The sequence below is a fragment of the Protopterus annectens genome, chromosome 17.part0 (assembly GCF_019279795.1).
Source record: "Protopterus annectens isolate FY-2018-M chromosome 17.part0, PAN1.0, whole genome shotgun sequence".
In the NCBI taxonomy this organism is placed as follows: Eukaryota; Metazoa; Chordata; order Ceratodontiformes; family Protopteridae; genus Protopterus; species Protopterus annectens.
Genome location: NC_056751.1, coordinates 343,123,299 through 343,144,941, shown reverse-complemented (window position 1 = coordinate 343,144,941; position 21,643 = coordinate 343,123,299). Strand labels below are relative to the sequence as shown.

At 40.9% G+C, this 21,643-nt stretch overlaps 1 protein-coding gene across 1 annotated transcript in view; it reads left to right on the top strand.

The window, feature by feature from the left end:
- The window catches only part of LOC122791730 (signal peptide, CUB and EGF-like domain-containing protein 2), a 1,774,756-nt gene that overhangs the window by 1,319,924 nt on the left and 433,189 nt on the right, over window positions 1-21,643 (top strand). The window contains exons 15-16 of the mRNA XM_044059635.1: window positions 699-863; window positions 1,228-1,431. Of these exons, the coding sequence (XP_043915570.1) occupies window positions 699-863; window positions 1,228-1,431 (369 nt within the window). The remainder of the gene's footprint in view (window positions 1-698; window positions 864-1,227; window positions 1,432-21,643) is intronic.

Below are 21,643 nucleotides of genomic sequence, written 5' to 3'. Positions count from 1 at the left end.
TATTTTGTCTGATTAACCGAGCTAGTCAATTATCAAGTGAATTGAGAGGGAATGAATCAAAATGCAGATACATAGGATGAAATCTATTAAAAGACATATAACCTTGTGCAATTTACTGCAAATTGTATTGCAGCAGAGTGTTTTATATTACTGGTCCTAGCTATATTGACTGATGACAACAATTTCATTGCCTTGTTCCCTTACCGCCATAAAATTGGCAGACAGATTAAACGTGATTGTTCTAAGCTAGATAATAAATTAAAACTCCTTTTGTGTAAAATAGCTGCTCTGATTATAAAAATAGCTGCCAGTATTACAGACCTTTTTGTAATAAGAGTACAACAAGAATGCTATTGACTGTATTTCACTATCAGTAGACTGATAGACTTTAAATCCTTGTTATTATTTTTCTGGAAATAAAATAGTAGTTCTAAATTCATTGTGTTGTAAATTATTATTCTACAATTTGTTAATGAGAAGGAGTCTTGATTAAAGCAAAGTGATTTCACACCAGTATAGCTCCCTTTTGTAGAATTTTGATCATCATTTTTTCAAGTGATATACCTACAGCAGTATACTGAGCACTAAAATTATGATTACAGTGTTTAAATATTACCTGACTTTATTCTGGGGAGTTATTCGGTGGTAAATATGTTTGAATGCACTGACTTAAATTTTATTTTTATGAATACATGCAGAGAAAGTAAATTCATACACAGAAAACTGCCTGTTCACCTCAGTGAACCTCACCTGTAGTTCTGGCAAGAAAAAGAATGGCCGTGAAGGAAGAAAAGCAAATGCAGATGAAGGCTCCTTCATTACTGCAGAATTTCAGCTGAAAGTAAAACAAGAGGAGGTGACAGGTTGGTTTAATTTGAAGCAGTCATATTTACTCACTTATTAATAGCCTGAAAATGCTGTGTGTGTTTTTTCTGTCTTTCTGTTTCGCCTTACTGTAAATCTTGTTTTCAGATTTGAGACTTTTTGTTTGACATGCAAACCACTGTATAAAACAGAACTTTTTTTTAGAATAGTGAATTCCAGCTATTTGACAATGTTCTTGAAATTGCTGTTTTTTTATTAAGCACAGTTGTAGTAACCAGTTTAAATTTCCAAGTTTCATGTTGGTCATGTGTCTGTTTCAAATCAGTGTGCGCAATGACATGTACTGTTTACATTATATTTGCTGTTTCAGTCTTTTACTCAAGTATTTATTTTCTTAAACAGAATCTTGTGACTTAAACTGTGTTCGTAAGAAAACAGAGAAAAGACTTCGTAAAACAATAAGAACATTGCGGAAATCAATCAACAAGGAGCAGTTTCATCTTCATTTCTCTGGAACAGAATATGAGCTTGCAAAAAGAGTTGCAAAATCCTCTGATTCACAGGACAGCTGTGGGACAGGAAGAGTTCTTATGGACAGCAAGTGCGGTAATCAGCAAATAAGCATGCTTTTAATGTTTATTTTATATAGGATTGCCAAGAAGTGCAAGATCTTGTTTATTTTGGTTTCTGATTCTGGTCTTTTTTCTGTCTTAGAGGTAGATCTGGTATAGGTATTTGTCCAAAAAACTGCAAATAATACAATTTTGAGCAAGTCCTACTATACTTCCTGAGTTAAAAACATGTTTTCAAGTGACGTGTTGCAATAGGTTGTGGGTCTGGGGCATAGTTACCTACACAGTTTTGCCTCCTGCCTCCACCTACAGTTTACTTCAAGCTGCTGCAAATTGAGTACAGCAATTAACTCACTCTTTTGAACTCAGAGTTGCACTAATCTCATTTATATAGATCTTTGCAAAGGTTAATACCTTCATTACATAAATGGGCCTGCACAAGGTAAGTCAGTAAGTAACATTGTAGCATGGTGAAATTTACAGCATCCTGCATCAGGGCAGACCTAGAAAAGTAGGTGTATGTATAAGCTAGTAAAAATGCTTCATTGCTGAAGTGTAGTTGCACAGAGTTTGCACGTCATAGTGATGCTACACTTGTGCATATATTCAAGCTTCTCAAAGAATGCTGCCGCCATCTTATTGCTAACATTAACAGTTCATAACGAAACTTATTTTCTCTGTAGGAGTAACATCCTCAGACTTAACAAATAGCAGTTTAATCTATCATCTTGTTAAAGGTACTTTCTCAAACTCAGCCCCAGCACTGAGGAATACTCTCCCCACAGAACTGACTCAGCTTGAAAATGTGTTTGTCTTCAAAAAGAAACAAAAATTGTATCTATTTCAAGAACATAAATGTAAATGTTTTAGAGATGTGAGTTCATTTTATTTTATGTTTGATTACTTATTAATGCTAACCATGTAGCGCAGACACAGCTTGTTTAAAAGCTATATATATATATATATTGAGAAATGCCTATGTTTTGTAATTCTTTCCATTTTCAATGTCTTGCTTTACTCTCTACATATTATTATCAATGTTTACTAAAACAGCTTTTACTTTGGTACTGTGGTGGTGGTGCTGCGGTAGCGTTGTCGCCTCACAGTAAGACGTTGGCCTGTTCGATTCTCAGCTAGACCGTCTTCTGTGTGGAGACATGCGTGAATGGGCGTACCTTCGTTGAAGGTTGTGCATCAGAGCTGGCAACTCGGCACGTAAAAATCTACTGCCAATCATTAGCGGACCGTAGTTCCGCTGTGGTGACCCCTAACCAGGAAAAGCCTAAAGACACAACAACTAAAACAGCTTTTACTTTAAGTTGCCTTTGTTGCACATGAGAAACCAGTTTACTTTTTCTATGTCATAGTTAAGGTATTAAATGATTTCGTCAAGTATATATTATGGACTTTTCATCTGAAAATTGAAATATATAATTGTTTTGTGTGAGCCATTTGGCCTGGGAAGTGGATTAAAAGTTATTGTGTACCAGCCCACTTACTCAGTGAACATGCAAACAGACAGTAAAAGGTGGCTTGCAGATATTCTGATAAATATATCAAAAACTAAGCTTATGAGATTTAGGAGACTTAAATTGAAAGGTGACTATTTAGTACAACTCACAGTGATTGAAACTGTTGACTCATTTAAGGACCTTGGTGTTTGAGTACATCGAACTTTGAGTTTTTCTAATCATATCAACCAGTTGGTTAATGATGGTTGCAAAACTATAGGTTGCATAAAAAGATTTATAAAGTCTAAGAAATCAGAAGTGATGAAGTCATTATTTGTTAGTTACATTACACCCAAACTTGAGTATTGAATAACAATATGGAAACTTTATAGGAAAATAAGCATGAGTAAACTGGAAAGTGTACAGCAGATATAATGCCATGGGCATCCATGCATTCAAAATTTTAAGTTATTATGAAAGACTGAAATATCTGAACTTGTACAGTGTTTCATATAGATATTTAAGAGGAGACCTTATTTAAGTGTATAGGGTATTTAGAGACAGCAACCTCTGAGAATGTTTGACATTATCAAAAAGTAGTAGACAATCATCAGACAACTTATGTAGAATATTCTGTAGAAATGAGAAGTGTACTAATTGTTTTTGTGAGACAGTAGCTGATGCATGGAATAGACAAACAAATTGCATTGCAAGTACAAATATGACTCCGTCATTGTCCATGCTGGCGTGAATGACCTGAGACATACCTCCCTGGACTACATGAAAAGAGACATAGAGGAGCTCTCCGATTATGTAGCCCAGGCTGGTATGACCCTCACCCTGAGCAGCATCTTGCCCTCACCAAGAATGATGCCACAATACAAAGACAAGATGATCAGCTTTAATAATTGGCTCAAGTACTGGTGTCATTCTAAGGGGATCCAATATCTGTCTGCCTGGGATGACATGTTGGACAAGCCACGCTGCTTCGCAAGGGATGGCTTACACCTGTCACCACTGGGCTTCCGGATATTGGCTAAGGCTCTTGCCACCCCCATAGTGACTTTTGTAGGCAAGGCTGAAAAGACAAACCCACCTCCTTAGAAAACAAAAATGGAAAAAAACTAAGGGTAATGCCAGAAGTCTAAATCTCAAGATGCAGGCACTCAATGCACTCCTCAGCATGGAGAACATCGACATCTGTGCAGTAACTGAAACCTGGTTCAAGGCTCCTGAGAGTACCCCAGCGCTACCAGGCTATACCTCATATCATGCTTTTCGGCCCCAAAAACCCAGGCCGAACCACAAAGGGAGGGGGAGTGTCCATATTCATCAAGGAAACCCACACCTCCAGGTTAGTAGCAACACATGAAGCATCAGAGACCATACAGGTGCAACTAACCATAGGCAAAACTGCTATACAACTGGTAGCATGTTACAGACCACCCTCCCAATCTCAGGAACCCCACTCAGCCTTCCTGAAGACATTGGAGTATATGACTGTATCACAAAATACCATCATACTGGGAGACTTCAACTACCCAAACATAGATTGGGTACATTATTCTAGCCCTAATACCCTAGCCCAAAGGTTCCTGAAATTCATAAATTCAAATGCACTGGAACAACTAGTCACCTCTCCCACTAGGGGAGATAATATACTAGACCTGATCATCACAAACATGGGGACAAAATGCTCCACACCGGAGGTATACCCCTCACTAGTGAGATCTGACCACAAACTAATCACCCTGGATATACATATCCCACCTCCACCCCCAGCACAAAAGACCACAGTGAAAAACTTCTCAAAAGCAGACTTCACTCTTCTTAAGACTGAGATGGTATCCTTTAAGCCCACTGAGCCAGTGGATACCACATCCCACAATGCCGAATCCTTCACAAATGCTTAACCTTAGCCTTACTACAGGATATGTACCTGAACACTGGCGTACAGCAACAGTGGTCCCACTCCACAAAGGGGGTACCTCTACAGACCCTGGGAACTACCGCCCCATAAGCTTAACCAGCCTGGTCTGCAAAGCTATGGAAAGAATCATTATGGAACTCATAAACAGAGACATAGGGGACCTACAGACACTTGACCCCACCCAGTTCGGCTTTGTAAAGGGCAGATCCTGCCTTTTGAACCTAGTTGACTTTTTCGAAATGGTCACTAGAGCCATTGATGAGGGAAAAGCAGTCCATACAGCCTACCTGGACTTGGCTAAGGCCTTCGACACAATACCCCACTCAGGCATCATAGATAAGCTCAACAGCTTAAACGTAAACCCTTATGTCATTAGATGGGTTGCAAACTGGCTAAAGGACAGAACCCATAAAGTTAAAATCGCTGGAGCAATGTCAGACTCAAAGCCAGTCACAAATGGTGTCCCACAGGGATCTGTCCTGGGACCCCTCTTGTTTGGCATTTATTTCTCAGATGTTAAAGCAAACATGGGAGGGTTGTGGCTGACAAAGTTAGGAGATGACTGCAAACTAGGCGCCATAGTCGATACACCAGCGGACACATACATCCTACAAAAAGGCCTCACAGAAACGGACAACTGGTGCCGGAGTCACGGCCTTAAACTAAATGCTAAAAAATGTATAGTCATCCCCTTTGGGAAAAACAAAGTACCCACAAATTATCACATAGACAGCAACCCAATGAGTATGGAAAAAGTAATCAGAGACCTAGGGACCCAAGTCGACAGCGACCTCTCATTTGACACCCACATTGCCAAAGTGATTAGAAAAACATTCTACCTTGCACACCTCATCATGAAGGGATTCACATCCAGATCCAAGGATGTCATTGTACCCCTATACTCCTCCCTCATCAGACCCATGATTGAGTACAATGCCCCATTTGGTATGTACCTCACCCGGCATTTGCAACAGCTGGAGAGACCACAAAAGTACCTCACCAAGAGGATCAAGGGTCTCCAACATATGTCTTATTCTGCCAGACTAAAAAAATTTCAGCTCTATTCAGTAGCATATCGCCTGCTCAGAGGTGATCTCTGCCTGACATACAAGGCCATGTCCAATCAGGATCTGATGGACATGCTCCACCTCAAAAATCCAAATCCATCAGGACCACGAGAGCTAAAGACTTAAACCTCGGCACAAGTATGAATAGGACATGCTGGAGGGATAGATTCATAACCCAGAGGCTTCCCATGCTTTGGAACAAGATCCCAGTTCATATTAGGCAGAGCCCCTCACTGACTCTCTTCAAGAGAAATCTTGATGAGTGGATGGAAGATCGTAAGTTTACCCCAGGGGTCACATCTGTGTCACTGCTAGACAGGGGCACAATAAACTAATTCTATTATATAAGGGGACCTTCATTGTGTCACTACTAGACAGAGGCACAGTATTCTAAATTTATTCTGTACATTTTTGTACCATTTCATGGGGTGGCAAAAGCCACATCACTATGGCTAGGCTTACAAATGCCCCAGGGCAGATAGCCTAGTACTAAACTATGAAACTATGAAACTATTAAAGCAAGCACTAGTTCAGATATTGTTAAGACCAGCCTGGAGACTTATTATGGGAACAACTGTTTTTGGTATATTGGCAGGCTAGAAGGGCATTATTGCCCATGCTTGAGATGTTTCTATGTACAGTATGCATATATAGGCAGACTATGCATCTTCCTATGATTACCAGTGAGCAGGGCTCAGGAGAGAGCTCTTTTCATTATGTGATTGGATACAGAAGGAAGAAATGAGTAGATGTAGGACAAGTTCTTCTGCTCGATGTAATAGTGTAAGGAAATGGTACATAGTTTCCATTCCTGTGTCCAGTAAAGAGTGAAAGGACAGTTGTTTGATATGAGTGGGCCAAGGGACATGGCTAGATATGTTACATACACACATATACAAACAAACGTGCACACAAGAATACTCGTGTATCATTCTGCCAGTATTCTTTGCTGGTAGGAGGAATGTTGAGATGAAGAATTAGTGGATTAGTAAACAGTGCCATAGTCTACCTTGCCAAATATTTTGCTAAATCAGAGTCCACAATATATGTGGAACAGTAACTGAAACATAATAATGAGAGGCTTAATTCTGATTGCACATTTTTTCTTTGCTATGTCCAGAATCTAATAAGTTGTAGGAAAACAGCTACAGCATATCAATCATATCTCTGAGGAAAGAAAGAGCTCTTTATGGTATCCTGTGCTGTTCTTTTTTCAAGGCACTATGACAGCATCAGTTTGCTAGTTTTAGTTTTACTAAGTGGTAGGTATATCACTGTGTTGCTAGCCCACTGCTGCTTAGGATCACAGTTACTTTATTTTTCCAGCCATTTTAAACTTTTAACTTACTTAGCTGCATTACAGAGAAACACTGAACTAATCTGTAAACTTTGCAGTGTTATTTACTCTTTCTTGTTTTTTCCCCCTTTATGCCTTTTACAACAAATGGGATATGGTCGGGTTATTTTGTGTCTCCTTCCTGCTATTATTTCAGTTATTACACAATTATACCTAGTTCAGACATGTTCAAAAATCCATATTGTCTTCAAGCCATCACCTTTTCTAGAAAGTTGCTTCACTCACCCATTGCCGTTTTTATTTAGGTAGCCATCACTTTTTTATGAAGAAGTATTTCTTTACATCCCACTCCTACTCCAGCTTTACAGCATAATCCTTTATTGTTGTAGCACTTCTCCTTCTCCAGTGAAAGTGTTTTTATTTTGTTTAGACCACTAACTTATATTTTTGCCATCTTATCTTTAGGTAAATGTTTGTTGCATGTGTTTATCTTTTCCATCTGTCAAACGCATGGGACTCCCAGTTTGCCAGAAGACCATTTAATTGATTTTTCTCCCCATTTCAGAAGTGGATCAACCCTTGAATTACTGTGTTTAAATGAGGGGGTGTGGGAGGAGAAGGTGGAGTCCCTCACAAAAAATCTTGAATGAACCACTCTGCATGGACCAAACTCAATGAGACAGTCTTTTGATGCAGTTGCATTTGACAAAATAAACTAAATCCAAATTTGCCGGTATTACGTTATGTCATCTACAGTATATACATGTGTGTTAAATTTGTTATTTCTCAGATGGTGGCAAGTCATTCAAATGGAACTTTTTATAGATGGAGATGACTGAAACAGATAATGCCAGTTTTTCAAGAGGATTTTGAAATTAAATGGTGAGCAAATGGAGTAAACTGAGGGTTCACTGACCGTTGCCGCCTCCTAAACCCCAAAAAAACTAAAATGTTCCTCTTCTCACCTACCCGTAAGTCCTCCCCATTTCATTTCACACTCGCATCAAACAACGGTACACTTATTTCTCCCGACCCAACTACTAAACTACTAGGTATAACAATTGACAATAACCTCAATTTTGATACTCATGTCAATAACACTATAAAAACAGTCAATAAAAAACTAGGTTCCCTCTATAGAGTCAAACCCTTTCTTACACCAACAGCCAGGGCTGCTTTAGCAAGAACTCACCTTATCTCTACTCTACTCTATGCCTCTCCCATTTATACAAATCTTTCTAAAAGTAACCTGAGCAAACTAGCAGTATCCTATAATAATATTGCTCAATTTGCTACTGCCTCCCCTTTCAGGACTCATCACTGCCTTAACCTAAAACAACTTGGCTGGCTTGAGTTTCTACACCATTTACAATATCTCCAGCTTGCTATAGCCCATAAGATCCTCTCTCAACCCACAAATACACCAATACTCTCAAGCCTTTTCATCCCCTACAACAATCCTAAAAACCTACGGTCATCCAACAAACTTCTGATTAACACCTGCAGATCTTATAACTTAGCAGGTGATGCCCTGTTCTCTAACACTGTTGGAAAGTTATGGAATTCACTTCCTACTGACCTCACTTCTCTGTCATCTCTTACACTATTTAAAAAGAAACTAAAATCATATCTCAACATACACTGGTTATGTTCCTGCACTAACCCTGGCTAACATCCTACATCTCAACAACATTGTAAACTTACTGTCTTGCATTTTTACAGTATCCCTTAGTGCCCTTGCTAAGCTCATTCAAAGTATTGTAGTTTAATACTATTAATGAATGCTCTCTATTGCTACTATGTGTGTGTGTGTGGGGGGGGGGATAAATAAACATTTTTTAATTTTTGCTTACTTAAACTCCTACCACTTTCTAATTTATTTTTTTGCATTAATCTTTACTGTTACCCCTTTGTATATCTTATACTATAGTTTTATATTTTATATTTTGTATTTTGCATTTTTGTATTTTTTCTATTCCATATGCCTTTGGAGCTTTTCTCCCCGGGCCTCTACTGAAAATGGACATGTATCCAGCTAGACTAGCCCGGTCAACAAATGTAAAATAAAAATAAAATAAAATAAAATAAATACCACATCCACCTTCCTTCCCCACTGCCATACTCTTCCACCTCCTTTACCCTTGACACACTACCCTCACCTTCCTTATTTTCTATCACCCCAGCCCTATTTAACCTCCCCTACACGTCTCCACAAACCGACCACACTCAAACTGCTTCCTCCTTCCCATGCATCTAAACACAAGTTCTATAAATTAGATCTACCTATCACTTTACTCTCCCTATATAGAAATAACTTACTTTTATATGGGGACATCTAACCTAACCCTTGCCCCTCCCTCTCCTCAACACAACACACCTCTCCCTTATCCTTTTCCTCCCCATCTACTCCTTCTGCCTCTGTCCACCATCAGTCTAACACACATATACCACCCACATCTAAACATCTTGCCATTTACTCTCTAAATATTCAAAGCCTAACAAACAAAATTACTGAGTTCCACACCTGGATAGCCCATACAACCCCTGACATCCTCTGCCTATCTGAAACCTGGCTTAAGCCACACATCTCTAACAATGAAATCCTCCCACCAGGATATAACATCTACCATGCAGACAGACTGCACAAAAAAGGGGGTGGTGTAGCCATCCTACACAGTAATAGTCTCAACCTCACACCTTTTACTGCCCCCATCCCTGACTTCCAACCAGCTGAACTCATTATCGCTAACTATCACCTCGATTCACACAAAAAATTAGCTGTTGCCTCCATCTACATCCCTCCTGGAAACAACCTGCCAATCCATATGAAAATCTTTTCCTGGTTCACTCACAATATACCCTATGAAATGCTTATCTTAGGAGATGTCAATCTAGATTGGATAAAACTTAAAACAGACTCACTACAAAACAGTACTAATCTCCACGGTTACCATCAACTAATAACTTCTCCCACCCGAATCCATAAAAACACCTCTTCTAGCTCTATAATTGTCTGGATACTCGCCAACACCCCTAAGCTATATCACAACCCCACTACCCTACTAGATCAACTAAGTGACCACCTACCCACTCTTGTCCTTAGATACAGCTCTCAACCTCCCAAATGTAACTATTATAGATACTGCCGCAAACTCTCTAACTTTGACTCAACTCAATTCAACACATTTCTCTCTTCCACTGACTGGACTTTTCTGAAACAAACCCCATTAAATGACACCGTAAATAGTTTCAACAGTATCTTCATAAATCCCCTCAACTCCCTCGCTCCCTCTAGAAAGGTTAGAATAAAAGTTAACTATGCTCCTTGGCTTTCCAAAGAGACTAAGTCCCTTAAGCTTCAAAGAGATAAAACATGGAAAGCCTGGACCAAAACTAAAGAATTATCTCTGCTGCACAAGTATAGACATCTCAGGAACCTTACCAAGAAACAAACCAATTTTGACAAAAAGTCCTTCTTTAACTCTACTCCACTTGATAGCAAAACCAACCCTCAGAAATTCTGGTCAACTATTAAAAGAATTCTTTCTCCTGGATGCCCCTAAAACCCCTCCCCCTACCCAGACACATTCCCCTCTAGATACAGCTACCTTGCTCAATAAATACTTTATCGATACTATTCAGTCACTCTTACCCACTACTGGCGATGCTACTCCTCAACACATCCCCTCCTACCCACCCAACAATAATCCCTTCTCCCTATAGCCTGTTCCCACTTCCTATATTCGATCTCTTCTACTTAAGCTCAAACCCTGCTCACCATCTACAGATAATCTACCCCCCACTTTCTTCAAACTAGCTGCTGACTCTATAGCTTACCTAGTGTCTATCTTAATCAATAGGTCCATTCAGGAATCTACAGTACCTACCCTCTGGAAATCCTTTTTCACTATTCCCTTACACAAAGGGGGTAACTCCACAGACCAATCTAATTACTGTCCCATAGCCATCCTATCCCCCCTCTCCAAAATACTTGAAAAATGTATCCACTCACAACTGCTAAAATACCTACTCCAACAAAATCTTCTCACCCCTACCCAACATGGTTTTCTTTCCCACCATAGTACAAGTACTGCCCTCCTATCCTTTACCCATACCATTGCAGAAGCCCTAGATAACAATAAACTTATCTCATGCCTCTTCCTAGACCTTTCCAAAGCTTTTGATACTGTCTCCCATCCTCTGCAGCTATCTAAACTTGCTAGAGTCTCAGTCTATCTGCTTCTACCTTTTCCTGGTTTTCCAGTTACTTATCCCCCAGGCAGCAGTCTGTCAAATGGCTCTGCTCCACTTCTCCATTCCTATCTGTCACAACAGGAGTACCCCAAGGCTCTATCCTAGGTCATCTCCTCTTTAACATCTTCACTAATGACCTACACACATCATGCAAATGATCATCCCTCATCCAATATGCAGATGATTCTACCCTCATCTCCATCTCTGACAACATCTGAGCTCCATACTCTGTCTCAACATACTACTAAACATCTACTGAACAGTGGCTCTCTGAAAACCTACTCATCCTTAACCTCTCAAAAAAACAAACTGCTACTATTCCTCCTCCGGTCACATACTCACCACAAATCTTCCTTCTACATCACATCCTGAAATAACACAATTATTAAACCTGATGCTCATGCTAAACTTTAAGAGTCATCATAGATGATGAACTCAGATTTAATATACACCTCCTCCACTGTATAAAAAAGACTAACCAGAAACTTGGATTGCTCTATCGTAACAAGAAATTTCTAACTCCAAATGCTAGGCTCTCCCTTGCTCAAGCCTTCCTGCTACCCTCTCTTCTATATGCTGCCTCTATTTTCACCAATATCCAAGCCACAACTTTAAACAAACTCCAACAAACGTATCATAAGATAGCTAGATTCATAACAGACTCTCCTTACAAATCCCACCACTGTCTACCTCTCACATCCCTACAATGGCTAGAATTCCCCCACACTTTGTTACTTACACAACTACAAATGCTACATTTCATTCTCTACAAACCTTCATCTTACCCAGCTCTTTCTTCCCTCATTTCCATCTACACACCTTCTTGCAATCTCCGTACCTCTAATCAGCAACTTCTCAACACCTACCAGCCAAAAAAAGCAGTAGGCAAACTCTTATATAAATACTCAATAGCCCAAAACTGGAACAAACTTCCTCGCGAAATAAGCTAAGGAGAAACTAAAACTCCATCTGCTCAACACCAGAGTCTGCCCTTGCACAGCACCAACCTAACCTTATCTCTCCCTCCAAGGGCTACCCTCTCCTCACTTTCCTCCATCAGCTCAAAACCCTCAACTAAGGGTTACAAACTGAACTTTACTCTTCTCATTTGATCACTTAATCTGCATGTAAATACATACAAAATCTCCAATCTGTAAACGTATAGTTTACATAATGTAAATAGTTTGCATGTTTTCACCTGTATCTGCAGTGTCCTTGTATTATTATTTTTTTTCTTCTTTTTTTTCATATCTCTTCATATGTCAGTTGAAATTGTTACCTTTTTATGTCTGTATATATGTGTATTGGAGCTTTTCTCCGTGGGTCTCCACTGAAAATGGGCCAAAAACCCAGCTGGACCAACCCGGTTAACAAATGTCAATAAGAGTATAACTGGTTCACCAGAGAAACAGGAGGCTGGCAGTAAAGAGGGACCATTTACACACTGTACTAATGGGTAAGCTTTTAGACTGCTCAGTCTCCCTTTATATCACTTAAGTCATCATCATCAACCCCCTTTTTCCTATTTTCTACATGGGATTGGGGTGTCATGTTAACTGTCTCCATCTCTCTGGATTCAGTGCTACTCTCCTGCCTTCTTTGGCACTCTTGCCTGACTGTCATAGATTTCTCTTATGCAATCCATCCACCTCTTTGCTGGACACCCTCATTTCCTCTTACCTTCTTGCTGTTCTTCACCACCATAATCTGTTATCTTTGATCTTTTCTGAAATTGGAGTTACTTTGGCTTCTGCTGTTATGTCCTCATTTCTTCTTCTGTCCCACAGTATACATCCTATCGCCCTTCTCAGGCACTTCATCTCAGATCTGTGGCAAACCATCAAACAGACAGATTGTCAAAAGTCATATGATCAAAAGCATATGATCGAATATTTAGTCTGTTGGAAAAAATCAGAATGAAACCAACACCCACATACAACAGAAAAAATGCTTTGCAGGAGAGCAAGCCTCCCTGCACCCCCGCTAATGTATACCAACTCTGAGATTGCACTACAGTGGAGAAAAGGGCAAACTTCCTGATCAGTCAGAATGGTTAGATGGACTGAATTTTCAGTCGTATGGTTTCAGTCACATGACTTTCAACAATCTGTGTGTTTGATCGTTTGATAGGAACCCCTTCATTTCCATAACCTCTGGCTTTCTCATCTGCTCTGCCTTTACTGCCCAGGTTTCTGTACCATACAGTAGTACTGGTTGCACCTCTATTTTCTACACCTTACTTTTCAGCTACTTTGGCATTCTTCTGTCATGTACTGTACATTACACTCTACGCCATTTGGCTGCAGGCACTCTGATTCTTGCTTTGACCTCTTTACTCAGACTTCCATTCTCCTCAGCCACCCCTCACAGATACTTGAAGCTGTTAACTTGTTTTTCTACCTTCCCTTCTATCTCATTTCTCAGATTCTTCTGATTTCCCCAATTTGCTGCCATTACCATCGTCTTATCCATACTTAGTTTCATTCCATGTACCTTCAGTTTTGCATTCCATTCCCCCACCCTTTGCTGAAGTTCTTGCTCAGAGTCTGCCTATAATGCTACATTATCTGCATTCAGCAAATGTGTTCATCTGTCCCATATGACCTGTTTGCTAATGTAGTCCATCGCGAGTATGAACAGCAGTGGGCTCAGAGTTGAACCCTGATGCACACCCACTCCTTCTGGGAACCCTTCTGTAAGATGGAACACTGTTCCTACTTGAGTCATTGTGTCCTTGTACGTAGCCTGCACCAATTCTACCATTGTTTCTGGACTTTGAACCACCACAGTACTACCCAAGTCAGCTTTCTTGGGACCTTGTCATAAGCTTTCTCCAAGTCAAGGAATGGCCAGTTGGACTCTCTCTTCATCTCTAGTTTCTTCTCAACTATATGTCTCAATGTAAACATCAGATCAGTTTTGCTGCATCCTGATCTAAATCTAACTCCTTATCTCTCATCTTATTATGCATATTTTGTAGATCACCCTCTCGAGAACTTTCACACAGTGTAACAGGAGTCTGATAACTCTGTACTGCCCCCAGTTGTGGATGTCCCCTTTTTTCCTGTACACTGGCACTAGTGTGCTTATTCTCCAGTCATCCTTTCTCCTTCGATAATCTCTCCATGCCTCTTTCTCCCCCCTCTCACCCTATCTCACCCAGTATTTAGTATTTGTGTCTGTGACCTCCTCTGATCCTCTGATCCTGCTTGACTCTTGTTTCCTACTGGGTGGGGGGCTCTTCTTTTCTTTCTCATTGCAGGCTGTGTCTGGGGGCAGTACAGCTTCTGTGGGATTTCTTCATTCCTGTTGGAAAAAATACTTCTTCAATTCTTTGATGTCCTGTGGACTGTGTAAGCAGGTGGTTTGCTGGCATCCTTAGAGTGAAGAGTGTATATTTTTTTTTTATCTTTGCCTTTGCACTGCTACCTGATACAGTTTCTTTGTGACAATTACTGAGTTTCCAGAAGCTGTTAAGAGTGGCTCCAATGGCCCTGTTCTTTATTATTGCAACTCATTTCTTAGCTTCTTTGTTAGCCAACCAGTATTACTTCCTAGCCTGGTCCGGTCCATCTTTTCTGTCTCCCATTTTTTTTTTCCTGCACTCCTTTCTTTTGATGACTTCATGGACATCTGCATTCCACCACCAACTTTCCTTATGTACCTTATTTTCATACTTTGCTCGGCCACATATCTGTTTTGTAATCCTCACAGATGCTGTTTTTAAGTGCTGCCATTCTTCCTTAACTCCTCCTATTTCCTCCTCTTCTTGGGGTGCTAGACCTCTGAGTTATTCCTTGAATTGTTATACTTTCTCTCCAATCAATTTCCAAGTCTTTAACATGGTCTCTGTTGGCCTTAGAGCCTTCTCTGACCATTGTTTCAGCCAGTTGTGGCAACCGGTGGTTTATGCTGTGGGTCAGCTGTTTCACTGAGGATGACTTTGCAATCCTTGATTCCACGTCAGTACTCTTTCCTTACCTGAGTTGCACATTGACCACTCATGTATGTGATCTTATGACTGTCTCTCTTTCTGAACCATGTGTTGGCTACTATCAAGCCATTTGCCAGACAGAAGTCTGGAATGGCCTCTTCTTCTTTATTCCTGTTCCCCATCCATTTTTGTCTGTCCTGATATGTGCATTCAAGTCACCCATTATCAGCACCAATTCATGTTGTCCTGCTTTAACTAGTAGGTCCTGCAACTGCTGTATGAATGCATTCTGTTGCTCACGGTCACATCCCTGCTCTGGGGCATAGGCTGAGATTATGAATACTGCCTTGTCATTACACTGGAGTCTGATTGCCATGAGTCTGTCACTAATTCTGATGCTATGCCTCACTGTCTTGTGAAGCCTGTCTCTCACCACAATTCCCACACCATTTCTAGCGTGTCCTCCTCCTGAGTAGTAGACTCTAGATCCCAAGTAAAGTGCCTTTGCTGCACTGCCATTCCATCTTGTCTCTTGGATATATAAGATGTCCAGCTTTCTCCGTACCATCATGTCACCTACTTCCAAGCTGCGTCCTGTCAGTAAATCTACATTGAGTGCAGCAATTTTTAGTTTGTGGTTGGCAGGTTGACAGAGATATCCCAGAAGAAACTACACCTGTCCCACTGTTAGCATGTGTCCCTGACATAGGTCAGAGTAGTCCGGGTGCTCATCCCACTCATCGGCAAATACCCTTGCCCATTTGGTGACATCAGCCATATTTTAACACTGTCAAGTAGCTAGTCTTGCCACGGAGCACAGTCTGTGATCCATGTCCTCCTATCTTGAGGATACTGTGCACCACAGTAGATGCCCAAAGCAGTTTGTACAACTCTTCGCCCCTGTAGGGCACCATGTAGAGTCTGTGCTGCTGCCCACAGCTCCATTCATTGGTGAGTTTGAGATGGAAATACTCAGCATGTTTTTTGAAGGTGGGAGGAATCCCACAGAGCCAAAGAGAACATGCAGACTCCAAACAGACATTGGATGGAGGTCAGAATCGAACCTTGTACCTTGTGCATGGGAGGTGAAGACCTTAACCATTATGCCAATGGGTCTCTGTTTATGTCATTTAAGTATACTTGAAAAATGTAATTATTTATACCAAGGTATGCTTTGCACCTTTCTAATGTCAATAATATTAATGATAATAATAGCAACATTAAACTTGCACATATGCATGAAGACGGTCTTAGTTTACTGCATTGGGAAAAGTGAACTCCAGAGACACAGGCCACTGAAATCAACTGTCAATATTATTAGCATTCCCATACTGTTCACCTTTAGGTCTGTTGGTCTCTTTAGTTAGTGCACAACTTTACTGCTGTCTTCTGCACTATAAGCCTCTGCACAATGCAAATTAACGTTTATTATGGCAAGCCCTAATAGTGAGTGCTATTAAAATTCCTGATCTGATGTTGTTAATTTTCATTTGTTCCTTATCTCTTGGATTTGGATCAGATCCTCTGATCTGACTTGGCCTGTTCTACTAACTTGTGAATCACTGAAACCTCTTGAGCTACTCTCCTTCTCATAATGCCCTGGTCCCCAACATACCTCAGATCTCGCTTGCTGTATTAGAATACAGATGTGGTCACTGTTTCTGCTCTCGAGTTTGTAGTGCTTTTTGGGAACTGTGAGTCTATTTCCTTTAGTTTATTGTTATAAATTTCTAAAAAACATCTTCACGTCTTCTACTGCGGTTCCTCCCTTTTACCAACTAAATAGCTTTTAAAGTACTTGTGTATTCTTTCTTTTTTCTATTGCTGATTATTATTTTCTGTACATCTTGTACCTCTTTTATACCATTGTTGGTATTTTGTACCTTTATAATTTTTTTCTACATCTGTATCTTAAAAAAAATTGTATTCCTAATTCTTTCCTATCTTCTTTGCGATAATATCTGAAAAACCCTTGGGTTTCAAGAAGTGCACAGCCTGTGGCCACAAGATTCCTTTGTTCGACACGCATTCTAAATGCATTTGCTGTCTAAGCCCTTCACACCTTTAAGCTAGTTGTGACATGTGTAAGGGTTTTAACCCTCGGGCTGTTATAGACAGAAGGAACAAACTGATTCTCAGAGGCTTGCTGCTCTCTAAATCTTCTGCTTCAACAGCATCTTCTGGGGCTCAAACCCCTAAGAATACAGAAAAAAAGGATTCCAAGAAGCATTCCCTGGAACCAACCACTTCTTTGGCTCTGGGTTCAGAATCTCCTAAGAAATGTGCTAAGACTTTGAATCCTAGTTCCTTGGATCTGAAAACTAGAAAAGAGATATCTCCTCGGATGCAGTCGCCACTGCTGGCCCCAGATCCAATTACCTCTAGACTGCTTTCTCCTTTTTTGGTGTGCTCTCCAAGACACCGTCATTCTAGACCTTCATCAATAGCATCCTCGACTTGATCTTCCAAAAGCTTGACTGAAGCCAACGCAGACAGGATGATGGGGAAGTTTCTCTTGATGCAGATACAAATGGGGTTTCTCCTGGCTCCAACACTATCGGGTCCAGAGACCCTTATTAGTACAGTCCCCCCTCCACTTGCTCCTTTTCCAATTTGACCTCTGGTATTAGAGTTGTCAAGTCTGAAGGTTCTGGAGTCATTCACATCAGATCTGAAAATACGAGTATCTTTGACTCCAGTGGCGTCTGTGATTGGACCGGCTCAAAGTGCATCTGAGCTGGACGAATGTTGGAGCCGCAGTATTGGTGCAAGATCTGAGGTGTTGGAGTTGACTCTGAAACTGTTGGAGCTGTCTCTTCCCTCAGAGGCTTGGCACTAGACAGCTCAGCTCCAACTCCAACTCCCTCTTTGAGTGCCCTGCCTTTGGGGAAGACAGCTTATGGCCTGTAAGCATGGTTTTTCAGAGCCATTGATTTCTTTCTCTCAGAGACATTCAGAATTTGAGGTAGTGGAGAGTGTTTCTCTGTCCCTAGAACTCGAAGTTCTCCACCTTCTTTGGCTCTGACCACCCTAGCCCATTCATCTTTGTCTTGAGCATCAGTCATCCTTACCACAGGGACAGCCAGCCCAAGTTAGACACCACGAAACCCAACAGGTTATACTGATTTCTTCTGACACTTCTCTGTAACATCCCACTGAAGAAGTTCCCAGGAAGAAAAACTGCAAAAGGAGGCACCTGGATTCTCCTCAAGAATCCATCACAGAAGATGCTGATTTCGATGAGGGGGCAAGGATCCCCAAGGTCAACACCTGACAGTGTCTCATTTGGGGACATTTTGGTACTCCTAAAGCAAAGGGGTGGTTGGTCTCCAGACAACCCTTCCCAAGAGGAGTCAGTATTCCTGGAGGCTTTTTTTGTTGTCCCATCTACTTCCTGGGTGACTCCGCCTGCCAATGAGCTCATTGATTTGATCTCTTGGCAGGTGTGACAGGAACCTGTTACCATTGCACCAATCCCCAAGAGACCAGCCAGGATCCTGGCACCACCTAAGAACAGAACCTTTTGGAACAAGGGAGTACCAGTTGATGCCACGGTCATAGTAGAAGCCATGAGGAAGGAACTAGTGGAACAAATTTCATCTGTCCACCCCCCCCCCCAACAGGGAGTCTAGGGTGATGGACAGATTTGGGAAGCATGTTTATGCTTCAGTGACCATTGCCCTCTGGTCACTGAGCTATCTGGCACATTTCATAAGACACCAGAGGGATTTGATAAAGGAACTATCCACATCCATGTCTGAGACCATATCCTCTGAAGCAGAGAGCACTGTTTTCTCACAATTGGCTACCCTTCAGTCAGTTTCCAGTTCATCCATGAGGCTTATCTGTCATGCAGCCGAAGGTACCTCATGGGTGGCAGGTTCAGATATTTCCATCAGAGGGCATTCCTGGGTGCGCTTGTGTGACTTTGCGGAGCCCTTCAAAGCATCCTTTGTCAATATTCCCTTTGACAGAAGTTCCTTATTTGCCCCAAGGTGAAAGACATGCTCTCTAGGTGTGAACAGGAAAGTAAAACTCTGTCTGCTGTGGGCATGTGTTTTTCGACCCTTCAGCAAACCTTTTCTAGGAATCAACAAGGTGGTTGAAAGATGTGGTTCAAGAAATCCCAGGGTTCCTCAGAAGATACACAGGTGAGCAGAGGATAATCAGGTTATATATCATACCATTTTTCCCATCCACCTCCGTTGCCTTCAAAGAAAATCCCAGTCTCATCACTGGAGCAGGTCTCCTCATTGCTCCTTTTTGGCATCACCAAATTTGTTTTTCCTTTCTTTGGCCTTGTCCTCTTCATCCTCCATGGTCTCTGGATCCAATTCCAGACCTTCTGTCTCACCTGGTAGACTTAATTCACCCAGACATTCCATGCCTAAAGTTGACCACATAGTTTCTCCAGTTCTGTTGATTGCTAGACAGCCCAGGCTGTCCTCCCCAGTCTGTCACATTCTTTTATCACCCCACAAAGCTTCCACTAAGAAACTCTGCAAAAGCAAATGTCATTCATAGTTTGGGTGCAAAAAAAAAAAACGATCCCTTTTCTGCTCCTATATCTAAAGTTCTGGAATGTTTAGCCAATGTCCAATGAAGGAGCTAGTTGTTTTACTGTTAAAGTACAGTTAGCTGCCATCTCCAACTTTTGTATAGGAATAAATAATTAATCTCTAGCATCTTTCAAAATGTGCAGAGCCTTTCTAAGAGGAACCTTTCTCCACAGACCTCCATTTAAAGACCCTACTCCCCCTTGGGATTTAAATGTAGTCTTGCAAGCTCTAATCCAGTCTCCATTTGAACCTTCAGCTAAAATGGAGGTAACATTTCTAACCTCAAAAACTATCTTTTTAGAATGATTAAAGAATTACAGGCATTTTCTTCTATGGGTATTTAAGGGGAATGTCTAGCTATTGTATTTTATACTTCTTTAAGACTGGTTAAGTCGAGGCGCTAAAGAAGAATAAATATTTTGGATCCTGTTTCCTGCCTGTGTGTGGTATTTCTATTTTCTTCTAAACCCCCTTTTTTGATTTTTCATAAAGATAGAGTATCCTTAAGAACCAATCCTTCCTTTCTTCCTAAGGTGGTGTCAGAATCTAATATCAGTCAGACTGTCAATCTGCCAGTCTTCTTTCCAATTTTCTTCAAATAAAGCAGAGTATATGTTACACCTATTGGATGTTCACAGGCAATTAGAGTTTTAATTACATAGAACAAAACATTTTAGAAAAAGAGATCAACTGTTTGTGTCCTTTTCGGATTCAGCATTGGGCAAATCAGTCTCTAAAGTAACATTAGCTAAATGGTTGACTGATTATATTACCTTTGTTTATAATAAATTGGGCATGTCCTTACCCAAACCACCAAGTGCACATTCCACTAGGGCTATGGCTACTTCTTCAGCTTTTTTGTCTATATCTTCTCTAGGTGATATTTGTGCAGCCTCAACTTGGCTAATCCTCGTACCTTTATTGCTCATTACACGTTAGATCTGTTCTATAGGAGGAGAGCAGCATTTGGCTGAGCAGTACACAGGAATATCCTTCCTTAGAGTCCTCCCGGGGTTTAGGTAGCTGGGGATTCTGTCCCAAGTGTTGAGGAATGAATGAAAATTGATGTGGCGAAAGACAACAACAACAACAGATGAAGAAGTTATGCACTCACTATAACATTCCATCTGTGTTGTCCATTTTCATTCTTCCTCAAATACCCTCCCACCAACTTTCTTTTGGAAGATCGAAGCTGCTGAAGGAATCTTGTTCCTTTGATTCAGTCCCACATTTTGCTAGTTATCTTACTATTTTATTCCTTATGAGTGCCCTACATTTGTAAGGGGCATCATACAAGATCTGAGGTACGTTAGGGGCTAGGGTATTATGGGAAAGGGAGGCGCTCAACAACTTTCAGTGATTCATGAGCTAGTAGAAGGTGCTCAGTCGGATTTGAGGATTGGATCCAAACCCAAGACTTGAGGAAGAATGAAAATGGGCAACACAGATGGAACGTTCTAGTGACATGAAGCAGATAATTAAAATAGGGGAAGTTACCACCACAAAGAGACCATTCACCAATGGAGTCCCCCAGGGTTCTGTGTTGGGACCTCTCCTGTTTGGCATCTACTTCTCTGGCTGACTTTGTTTGCAAATGACTGAAAGCTAGGAGCAGTCATTGAATCCTCAAATGACATAGCCGTCCTGCAGGAAGGTTTGTCTGAAATAAATAACTAGTGTCAAAGTCATGGTCTAAAACTAAATGCCAAAAAATGCATTATTGTATCTTTTGGAAAGTCATCTACTCCAGAGAA